Source organism: Lepus europaeus, chromosome 4 (genome assembly GCF_033115175.1).
Source record: "Lepus europaeus isolate LE1 chromosome 4, mLepTim1.pri, whole genome shotgun sequence".
Lineage (NCBI taxonomy): Eukaryota > Metazoa > Chordata > Mammalia > Lagomorpha > Leporidae > Lepus > Lepus europaeus.
The window spans coordinates 102849457-102861232 of NC_084830.1; the positions used below are offsets into that span (position 1 = coordinate 102849457).

The 11776-nt window shown below is 38.6% G+C and overlaps 1 protein-coding gene across 1 annotated transcript; it reads right to left on the minus strand.

Moving 5' to 3' along the window:
• Positions 1–9676: 9676 nt before the first annotated feature.
• On the minus strand, positions 9677–10910 carry LOC133758461 (neuropilin and tolloid-like protein 2). The gene is given in 2 exon segments (XM_062189613.1): positions 9677–10302; positions 10305–10910. Coding segments are annotated over 2 exon segments (1188 nt in total). The 3' UTR covers positions 9677–9720.
• Positions 10911–11776: the final 866 nt, after the last annotated feature.

Sequence of the window (11776 nt, forward strand, 5' to 3'; positions counted from 1 at the left end):
TCCATGTGGAACCAATTAGTATTTCCTAACACAAAATAAATGTTCCCTGATAACAAACATTCAAAACAATAATATCCGGAAAACACAAACACAGAGGCTGTCGCAATATCTGGGGATGAGTTAGCCAAACACATCCAGATATCTCCGGTTTCATCCAGTCATATCCGGACAAAGTTTTGTGGCATTCGTATGCAATGGACCAAGAAAATCACAGCAAAAATGGTTATGGAGAAAAGCAAAATCTTTTTGTTAGGCAAGTGCATAAAATGTCATCTATAGAAACAGATATATCATGTTTGTTTGCCGCACTACCTCTAGCTTTCTCCCTAGAAAATACGAATGTGTAGAGCTGGTGTCTACATGTGGAACCAACTCGCGTTTCCAAGCACAAAATTAAATGTTCCTTGAAAAGACACATTCAAAACAATAAAGTCCATTGATAATATCCGGAAAACACAAACACAGAGGCTGCGGCAATATCTGGGGTTGAGTTAGCCAAAACACAACTGGATATTTCTGGTTCCATCTAGTCATATCCGCACAAAGTTTTGTGGAATTCATAATCAATGGACTGAGAACATCACAGCAAAAATTCTTTTGGAGAAAAGCAAAGTCTTTTCAATAGGCAAGTGCATAAAATGTCATCTCTACAAACAGAAATGCCATGTATGTTTGCCGCAGTTCAACTAGCTTTCTTCCTAGAAAACATGAATGTGCAGAGCTGGTGTCTCCATGTGGAACTAATTAGCCTTTCCAAGCACAACATTAAATGTTCCCTGATAAAAAAATCATTCAAAACAATAAAGTCCGTCAATAATATCCAGAAAACACAAACACAGAGGCTGTAGCGATATCTGGGATTGAGTTAGCCAAAACACAACCGGATATTTCTGGATTAATCCACTCATATCCGGACAAAGTTTTGTGGAAATCGTATGCAATGGCCCGAGAAAATCACAGTAAAAATTCTTTTGAAAAAACAAAATCTTTCGTTAGGCTAGTGCATAAAATGTCATATAAACAAACAGAAATATCATGTTTGTTTGCCGCAGTTCTTCTAGCTTTTTCCCTGGAAAATATGATGTGTAAAGATGGTGTCTGCATGTGGTACCAGTTAGTGTTTCCAAGCACAAAATAAAGTGTTCCCTGATAAAAAACATACCAAACAATAAAGTCCATCGATAATATCCAGAAAATACAAACACAGAGGCTGTAGCAATATCTGGGATGAGTTAGCCAAAACACAACCGGATATTTCTGGTTCTATCCAGTCATATCCGGACAAAGTGATTTGGAAATAGTATGCAACGAACCGAGAAAATCACATTAAAAATTCTTTTGGAGAAAAGCAAAGTCTTTTCGTTAGGCAAGTGCATAAAATGTCATCTAAACAAACAGAAATATCATGTTGGTTTGCTGCAATTCCTCTAGCTTTTTCGTAGAATACACGAATGTGTTGAGCTGGTGTCTCCATGTGGAACCAATTAGCATTTCCAAGCACAAAATGAAATGTTCCCTGATAAAACATTCAAAAGAATAAAGTCCATCAACAATATCGCAAAACACAAACACATTGGCTGTAGCAACATCTGGGATTGAGTTATCCAAAACACAACCGGAGATTTCTGGTTTCAGCCAGTCATATCCGGAAAAAGTGGTGTGAAATTCGTATGCAATGTACCGAGAAAATCACAGTAAAAATGTTTTTGGAGAAAAGCAAAATCTTTTTGTTAGGCAAGTGCATAAAAAGATATGTATACCAACAGAAATATCATGTTTGTTTGCCGCAGTTCCTCTAGCTTTCTCCCTAGAAAATAAGAATGTGTAGGGCTGCTGTCTCCATGTGGAACCAATTAGTGTTTCCTAACACACAATAAATGTTCCCTGATAAAAAACATTCAAAACAATAGAGTCCTTCGATAATATCCGGAAAACACAAACACAGAGGCTGTCGCAATATCTGGGGATGAGTTAGCCAAACACATCCAGATATCTCCGGTTTCATCCAGTCATATCTGGACAAAGGTTTGTGGCATTCGTATGCAATGGACCAAGAAAATCACAGCAAAAATGGTTATGGAGAAAAGCAAAATCTTTTTGTTAGGCAAGTGCATAAAAAGATATGTATACCAACAGAAATATCATGTTTGTTTGCTGCACTATCTCTAGCTTTCTCCCTAGAAAATACGAATGTGTAGGGCTGCTGTCTCCATGTGGAACCAATTAGTATTTCCTAACACAAAATAAATGTTCCCTGATAACAAACATTCAAAACAATAGAGTCCGTCTATAATATCCGGAAAACACAAACACAGAGAATGTCGCAATATCTGGGGATGAGTTAGCCAAACACATCCAGATATCTCCGGTTTCATCCAGTCATATCCGGACAAAGTTTTGTGGCATTCGTATGCAATGGACCAAGAAAATCACAGCAAAAATGGTTATGGAGAAAAGCAAAATCTTTTTGTTAGGCAAGTGCATAAAATGTCATCTATAGAAACAGATATATCATGTTTGTTTGCCGCACTACCTCTAGCTTTCTCCCTAGAAAATACGAATGTGTAGAGCTGGTGTCTACATGTGGAACCAACTCGCGTTTCCAAGCACAAAATTAAATGTTCCTTGAAAAGACACATTCAAAACAATAAAGTCCATTGATAATATCCGGAAAACACAAACACAGAGGCTGCGGCAATATCTGGGGTTGAGTTAGCCAAAACACAACTGGATATTTCTGGTTCCATCTAGTCATATCCGCACAAAGTTTTGTGGAATTCATAATCAATGGACTGAGAACATCACAGCAAAAATTCTTTTGGAGAAAAGCAAAGTCTTTTCAATAGGCAAGTGCATAAAATGTCATCTCTACAAACAGAAATGCCATGTATGTTTGCCGCAGTTCAACTAGCTTTCTTCCTAGAAAACATGAATGTGCAGAGCTGGTGTCTCCATGTGGAACTAATTAGCCTTTCCAAGCACAACATTAAATGTTCCCTGATAAAAAAAATCATTCAAAACAATAAAGTCCGTCAATAATATCCAGAAAACACAAACACAGAGGCTGTAGCGATATCTGGGATTGAGTTAGCCAAAACACAACCGGATATTTCTGGATTAATCCACTCATATCCGGACAAAGTTTTGTGGAAATCGTATGCAATGGCCCCGAGAAAATCACAGTAAAAATTCTTTTGAAAAAACAAAATCTTTCGTTAGGCTAGTGCATAAAATGTCATATAAACAAACAGAAATATCATGTTTGTTTGCCGCAGTTCTTCTAGCTTTTTCCCTGGAAAATATGATGTGTAAAGATGGTGTCTGCATGTGGTACCAGTTAGTGTTTCCAAGCACAAAATTAAGTGTTCCCTGATAAAAAACATACCAAACAATAAAGTCCATCGATAATATCCAGAAAATACAAACACAGAGGCTGTAGCAATATCTGGGATGAGTTAGCCAAAACACAACCGGATATTTCTGGTTCCATCCAGTCATATCCGGACAAAGTGATTTGGAAATAGTATGCAACAAACCGAGAAAATCACATTAAAAATTCTTTTGGAGAAAAGCAAAGTCTTTTCGTTAGGCAAGTGCATAAAATGTCATCTAAACAAACAGAAATATCATGTTTGTTTGCCGCAGTTCCTCTAGCTTTTTCGTAGAATACACGAATGTGTTGAGCTGGTGTCTCCATGTGGAACCAATTAGCATTTCCAAGCACAAAATGAAATTTTCCCTGATAAAACATTCAAAACAATAAAGTCCATCAACAATATCCGGGAAACACAAACACAGTGGCTGTAGAAATATCTGCGATTGAGTTATCCAAAACACAACCGGAGATTTCTGCTTTCATCCAGTCATATCCGGACAAAATGGTGTTGCATTTGTACGCAATCGACCGAGATAATCACAGTAAACATTCTTTTGGAGAAAAGCAAAATCTTTTCGTTAGGCAAGTGCATAAAATGTCATGTATACAAACAGAAATATCATGTTTGTTTGCTGCAATTCCTTTAGCTTTCTCCCTTTAAAATACGAATGTGTAGAGCTGGTGTCCCCATGCGCAACCAATTAGTGTTCCCAAGCACAAAATTAAATGTTCCCTGATAAAAAACATTCAAAACAATAAAGTCCATCGATAATATCCGGAAAACACAATCACAGAGGTTGCAGCAATATCTGGGATTGAGTTAGCCAAAACACTAGGGGATATTTCTGAATTCATCCAGTGATAACCGGACAAAGTGATTTGGAAATCGTATGCAATGAACCGAGAAAATCACAGTAAAAATTCTTTTGGAGAAAAGCGAAGTCTTTTCGTTAGGCAAGTGCGTAAAATGTCATGTACACAAACAGAAATATCATGTTTGTTTGCCGCAGTTCCTCTAGATTTCTTCCAAGAAAGAACGATTGTGTCGAGCTGGTGTCTCCACGTGGAACCAATTAGCATTTCCAAGCAGAAAATAAAATGTTCGCTGATAAAACATTCAAAACAATAAAGTCCGTTGATAATATCCAGAAAACACAAACACAGAGGCTGTAGCAATATCTGGGATTGAGTTATTCAAAACACAACTGGATATTTCTGCTTTCATGCAGTCATATCCGGACAAAATGGTGTTGCATTCGTATGCAATGGACCGAGATAATCACAGTAAAAATTCTTTTGGAGAAAAGCAAAATCTTTTCGTTAGGCAAGTGCATAAAATGTCATGTATACAAACAGAAATATCATGTTGGTTTGCTGCAATTCCTCTAGCTTTCTCCCTTTAAAATACGAATGTGTAGAGCTGGTGTCTCCTTGTGCAACCAATTGGTATTCCCAAGCATAAAATTAAATGTTCCCTGATAAAAAAAATATTAAAAACAATAAAGTGCATCGATAATATGCTGAAAACACAAACACAGTGGCTGTCGCAATATCTGGGATTGAGTTAGCCAAAACAAAGGCGGGTAGTTCTCGTTTCATCCACTCATATCCGGACAAAGTGTTGTGGCATGTATGCAATGGACCGAGAAAATCACAGTAAAAATGGTTTTGGAGAAAAGCAAAGTCTTTTCGTTACGCAAGTGCATAAAGTGTCATCTATGAAAGAGAAATATCATGTTTGTTTGCCGCAGTTCCTCTAGCTTTCTGCCTAGAAAATAAGAATGTGTAGGGCTGCTGTCTCCATGTGGAACCAATTAGTGTTTCCTAACACACAATAAATGTTCCCTGATAAAAAACATTCAAAACAATAGAGTCCGTCTATAATATCCAGAAAACACAAACACAGAGGCTGTCGCAATATCTGGGATTGAGTTAGCCAAAACACAAGCGGATATTTCTGGATTCATCCAGTCATATCCGGACAAAGTGGTGTGGCATTCGTGTGCAATGGCCTGAGAAAATCACAGTAAAAATGGTTTTGGAGAAAAGCAAAATCTTTTCGTTAGGCAAGTGCATAAAATGTCATCTGAAGGAGAAATGTCATGTTTGTTTGCCGCAATTCCTCTAGCTCTCTGCCTAGAAAATATGCATGTGTAGAGCTGGTGTCTCCATGTGGAACCAATTAGTGTTTCTTTTTTTTAATTGTTAACAAACATTGTTTATTAAGAATTCACAATAATTGTCTTACAGAACTTGCATGTGCCAAGGAATCATGGCAACAAACTATAGAATAACATGGTTTTACATATATAAACAAAAAGGGTGAAATATAATGCTCTGGGGAAAAAAACCCATTATAGAATTAATTACATTTTAAATCAGAATGACAAGCTTAAATGCAACATCTGGATTGTTGAGAGCTACTTGACTTTTAAAACTTACATCTGCAAAAGCAGGGTGACAGCCTAAAACCAAGGAAAAAGCACTCGGACAGGACTTCTGAGACATGGTACTCACTTGGATTCTTTGGGTTCCAATCTTCTCAACCCTTTTAAAGTTGCACCAGATTATCTTTCTTGGATCTTTAGAAACACTCAAAAGTTGAACTTTCTTCTGGGTCTCGAGTGTGAGTCAAGGCGTATTTTTACTACGTTCAACAGAACAGATACCAATTTGCACTGACAGCATTGTCTCCTTTGAGAATGACTCCTGGAACTGCAGTGAGGCTTTCTCCAGCCTGTCTCACCAGTTGACACAATCCTGAAGCAAACATGCATCCTCCTCATCAGACACAAAAATGTTCAGAGGCATGTAAGGGAGTTCTTTTAATGCTGAATAATTATATGAAATGACACTGACAGATGAGCTGTTAAATCAAAGGAGCCTTTTAAATCTGTGAAAAACTTTGTTGAAATTTTATTCTACCTCCTTCCATGAATAAAGGATTATCTCAGTATATCCCCACATACTTCAGATGTTGCAAAATGTTAAATTTTGAGTTAAATTTGGGATGGAAGATGATGACAATGTCATGGAAGTGAAGTTAACCCTGTCGCTGAATTGAAATTATTTACCTCTTCCAGATTTGCATTTTGTTAATGAGTCTTCAGAAAGTTCATGAAAAATGTGTTATAAAAAAACTGTGCATGGGTTTAAAAACTTTCTGCACCAAAATACACTTGTCTTTGGATTTCATTTTGCCACAAACTTTCTGAAGTATCCTTGTGCTTACCACTGGGGTCGTGTAGGAGGTTGTAACTTCAACAAGATGGCTACATTTCATGTCTTCCATTACTAAAATTTATGGCTTTCTCTTTAAACAATCTGTAAAGTAGTCCCACTAAACTCAGAGATGCAAGATTATATCTGCAGCAGTCAGATTCTGGCAGTAACTCCTGAAATCTGATAGTTCTGTTCTCTTTCCCTAGACCCCACAGCAAGTGTGGCTAAGAAACAACGGAGACCTAACACCCATCCGTGGCTCCATGGAGTCAAAACCCATGGCAGTCTAGGGCTGGCTTAGCTGGTCATCGTCTAGTCCTTTACTTCTTTTCCTGCAAACAGATGTATCAGAAACCAACACTCCCAAACTAAGCTGTGCCTTCACTGGGTTAAGATTTACCTTTATGTCCGAATTCTGCTTCTTTTTAAAATTCTGAGGCCATGCTGTCCTGTATAAAGAGCATTATGCCTTAGAGAAAAGTAGCCTTTGCTGCCAAGTTTGGGTTTTCTATGGTAAAAAGCAGAAACTGACAGAAAATTTAGAACCAAATTTACTATCCAAATTTCCCTTGGGAAACCATGTATTTCTGTGCTATCTGAATGTTAAAGTGTCTTCTTTAAAGGCTCTGTGTTTTTGTAGGCTTTTTCAAGCCCTTTTAAAGAAAGCAGAATACAAACTGAGAAATAAAAATATGGTGACAAGTGACTATAGATAATGTAGTTAAGCATACTGCATTATTTTCTACTATAACCTATAGGTTATGATGGGTCTAACAGCTTTTATGGATATAATTTACATACAAAATAAGCTAATTTCTCTTTCATTACTTTGAGGAATGAGACCACAGTTGCATTATTTACTATGCAGTTCCAATGCTGCCTCATATAAGTAATCTATAAAAGTGTCTATTCAGCATAGTTACTGAAAAAAAACTCAACTATCCAATGTCTCTTGTATTAGTTCTTTGAAAAATATTACTTTGCCTTTCCAAATTGTATTTTTAAAACAGGAAATTAAATCATAAATGCACCATGTGTAGATTCCTCATCTCCTGGATATTTACTTTTTTAAAAATAAAACATGTGACAAAAGAAACACATTCTGAGGCAGTATTTGTGTATATATTTAAGGTCACAGTTTTCACTAATCTAAGAGAACATATCTATATAATATTTAAAATGAAATCTAGTGAAACCCCGACTTCTCATTTGAGAATTTACTATAAAAATATTAAAATGATAATTTCTCTTTTAAATGGTACTTGTATCTGTTATAATTTGGCAAATGGATTCCTTTCCATACACATTTTTTAGATCCAAAATATACATGACTGAAGGACCATGTAACAATGTATGTGATCTGTGTAGTGACATGAAGCAATAAATATCACACACTAAAGAATTTATCACAAACTAAATATAGTAACAAAAGAAAAAGCTTATGTACACATTACCAAGTTCTTTACAACAAATTATAGTGCATGGTTCTATCGCAGCATATTTGTACACAAAGTTTCTAATGGGAACACTGAACAAAATCTGTAGTGTAGATCTTTAATTTTGATTTAATAAAGTTTGTCCAGTATCAAATAATATCAAAAGTCTAAAAAAACAATGAGTTTTTATATCATGTTTATAAAGTATTGCTTTATATACCATAAAAAACATAAGGTCAAAAGTGCAGTTTAAAAAAAAGGGGAAGTTGTTATTTTTTTTTAACACTTTTTTTTTTTGACAGGCAGAGTGGACAGTGAGAGAGAGAGAGAGACAGAGAGAAAGGTCTTCCTTTTGCCGTTGGTTCACCCTCCAATGGCCGCCGCGGTAGCGCGCTGCGGCCGGCGCACCGCGCTGTTCCGATGGCAGGAGCCAGGTGCTACTCCTGGTCTCCCATGGGGTGCAGAGCCCAAACACTTGGGCTATCCTCCACTGCACTCCCTGGCCACAGCAGAGAGCTGGCCTGGAAGAGGGGCAACCGGGACAGGATCGGTGCCCCGACCGGGACTAGAACCCGGTGTGCCGGCGCCGCAAGGCGGAGGATTAGCCTGTTGAGCCACGGCGCCGGCCTGGGAAGTTGTTATTTTTGCTAAAAGCTAGAAAAATGTACTGTCCCATGTAAGAGGTGATGTAAAAGCTTACAGTTGCTTAGGAATTTCCCTGTAACTCATAAAACTTGGTTCTCATTTGTTATAAGATAAACCAACACAGAGCATTAAGTAATCTTTCATAAAAATAAGAATCAATGCATATGTAACTACAGGCCTCCCCCAAAGTGAATTCACTCTGTGTATTAGAATGAATGGGCCATCAATCAATGTGACCAAATTTGGGAAACTCCAAAGGCTAACCAGAAGTTATCTTCCTCAAATTCTTAGTCATAACTGGTAATGGTAATGGCATATACCCAGGGTTATGAAATCTTCTGGTGTAACTAACACAAAATATGATTTAAAGGTGATAAATCACATCATCTACTGCTTCTCACAGAAAATAAGGACTAAGCATCCAGTAACAAAAAGGCAGAAGTAGAGAAATTAGTCAAGAAACAGATGGATGAAACACAACTCTGGGTCTTAATTGGTAACTAGCTGTTTTCGACACATTTACAGAACAGAGGCCTATGCTGAAGTATGTGGTACATGAACCACTTATTTTTATATAAGAAACTCAAAGGGTAAAATTGTAGGTTCATAAAACAATCAAGGTTAGAGAAAAAATATGTAAAAGAAATCTTATTTTTAAGTTTATTGCGGGACCAAAATATTGACAGAGTGGTTATCAGTCAAGAGCAGTATGTCTTTTGCTAAAACTAGGAGGCAGCCTGAGCCTGGCTCAACACAACCACTCCCCCCTTCAAGTGCCATCTCACCAGTGGTGCTTGGTTTATATGACACCAAGCATCAGCATATTACTTTTTCCACTGCATACAATAAGCTCCTTTGTTGATTTAACATGTATAGACTGCCTGAGGTAATAAAGATGTCATCATTACAACAGGTTAATAGCAGATGAAGGTCATCCTTAGTTTTGACAGGGGAAGGGGTTGGCTGCCAGGAATAGCATGGGTATTGTATAGGCTGTATACTCATGTAGTTAGTAACCCACGTGTCACCTTGAGTGGAATATTAAAAGTCGATGGATATGGATGCTTGTGCAGAATCTTCTCGTCCCCTGACATAAATTTCACAGGGAATCTCCTCCATCACTCTATCTTCTAGGGCCTGTTCAGGGCACTCATGTGCCTGATTGAAAGTATAGCTACTTTTTTTGAAGGTGCTATTAAATGTTTTCATTGGCTGTGGTTGTGCAAAATCATTTCGGAAAGGAAGTTCCATGGAGCTGAGGTTGGTCCTGCTTTGTTTGACACTGGATGCCTGCGATCCACAGTGATGGTCGTGGATGCAGCGGGAGGCAGTGGAGGAGCGCCGCATCTTCTGGTAGCTGTCTAGCTCTTCTGACAAGTCTGCCAGGTCTGCAGAAATTTCTTTGTCCCTTAGTGAGAACAGTTCATAATGGGGAGGATCAAACACTTCCTGGAACCCTGTTTTATTAAAAGCAGTTTTGCAAGTCATGACCTTTTTTCGAGGCTGCTTCACTTGTACTAAAATAGAAATAATGAGAAGGACCAAGACAATCCCTGATGTAATGCCAATAATTGTTCCATGGGTTTTAGTGATTTGTTCAAATACTCCTGCTTTTTTCTTTTCTTAGCTTTTGGAGTAGCCTTAATTGTCCATATGCAATCAACTGCTTGGCCAGGTTTTGTTTTTTCTTCTTGTTCTACCTGACTAGAACGTACTATTCCATCAGCTCCCGAGAGCTCAAACTGGCAATCTGGAATAAATGAATATTTTGCTCGAAATCCAAGTCCTTCAAGTTCTTCATCAGAACTAAACTTAATCCACATGAATCTCCCTGTTGATCTAATTAATGGAGGGCTTTTCATGCCACAGTAACGATCTATAAGAGGAGAGAAACCAAACGGCCCATCTCGAATTTCCAAGTGATCAAATCGACACTCAAATGATGGTTCTATATAATAACGTTCATCAAAGGTTAATTCTATTCTTTGACGTGGAGCAGCTTCCAAAATGTAGATACACTCCTTGTTTGGTGGGTATGAATCAGGATAATTTGGTGAAGCAAAATGACCTCCATTGCTGGTTCGAACCCAAATGCCACATTGGGTTGCAGGAACGTGCTTGATTCCAATATTTTGTCCATCTGGGGTCTTTTGGGCCACAGCAATCCCTTCCACTACAAGTATTGTTATTAAGAACACTTTGAGGACCGAGCAGAGCTGCTCCAGGGCCATGTTCCCCAGTGGCCCGGAGCTTCGAAAAGGGACTGAGGCGGCGGCGCTCACGGCCCTGCGCGGCAGCAGCAGCAGCCCCGCTCCGTGCCCATCCCCGGCCAGAAGGCTGCCTCCCTTCCTGGCGGGGCAGCGCTCAGATGCGGCGGCCTGCCATGCCCCAGCCCCTCGGCGGGGTCCCGTGTCATCCCCGTTCCACGCCTCCGACTGCACAGCATCCCATCCCATCCACCACCCCGGAGCAGAGGCACAAGGAAGCAATAGCACGGGACAAGGCGCAAGCAGCTACGCCCGCAGCGGTGGCGCAGTATCCGCTGCCAATTAGTGTTTCTTAGCACAAAATTAAATGTTCCTTGATAAAACACATACAAAACAATAAAGTCCGTCTATAATATCCGGAAAACACAAACAGAGAGGCTGTCACAATATCTGCGATTGAGTTAGCCAAAACACAAGGGGATATTTCTGGTTTCATCCAGTCATATCCGGACAAAATTGTGTGGAAATTGTATGCAATAGACCGAGAAAATCACATTAAAAATAGTTTTGGACATAAGCAAACTATTTTCATTAGGCAAGTGCATAAAATGTCATGTATACAAAAAGAAATATCAAGTTTGTTTGCCGCAGTTCCTCTAGCTTTCTCCCTAGAAAATACGAATGTGTAGAACTGGTGTCTCCTTGTGGAACCAATTAGTATTTCCAAGCACAAAATTAAATGTTCCCTGAAAAAAAAGATTCAAAACAATAAAGTACGTCGATAATATCCGGAAAACACAAACACAGAGGCTGTCACAATATCTGGGATTGAGTTAGCCAAAACACAACTGGATATTTCTGGATTCATCAAGTCATATCCGGACAAAGTT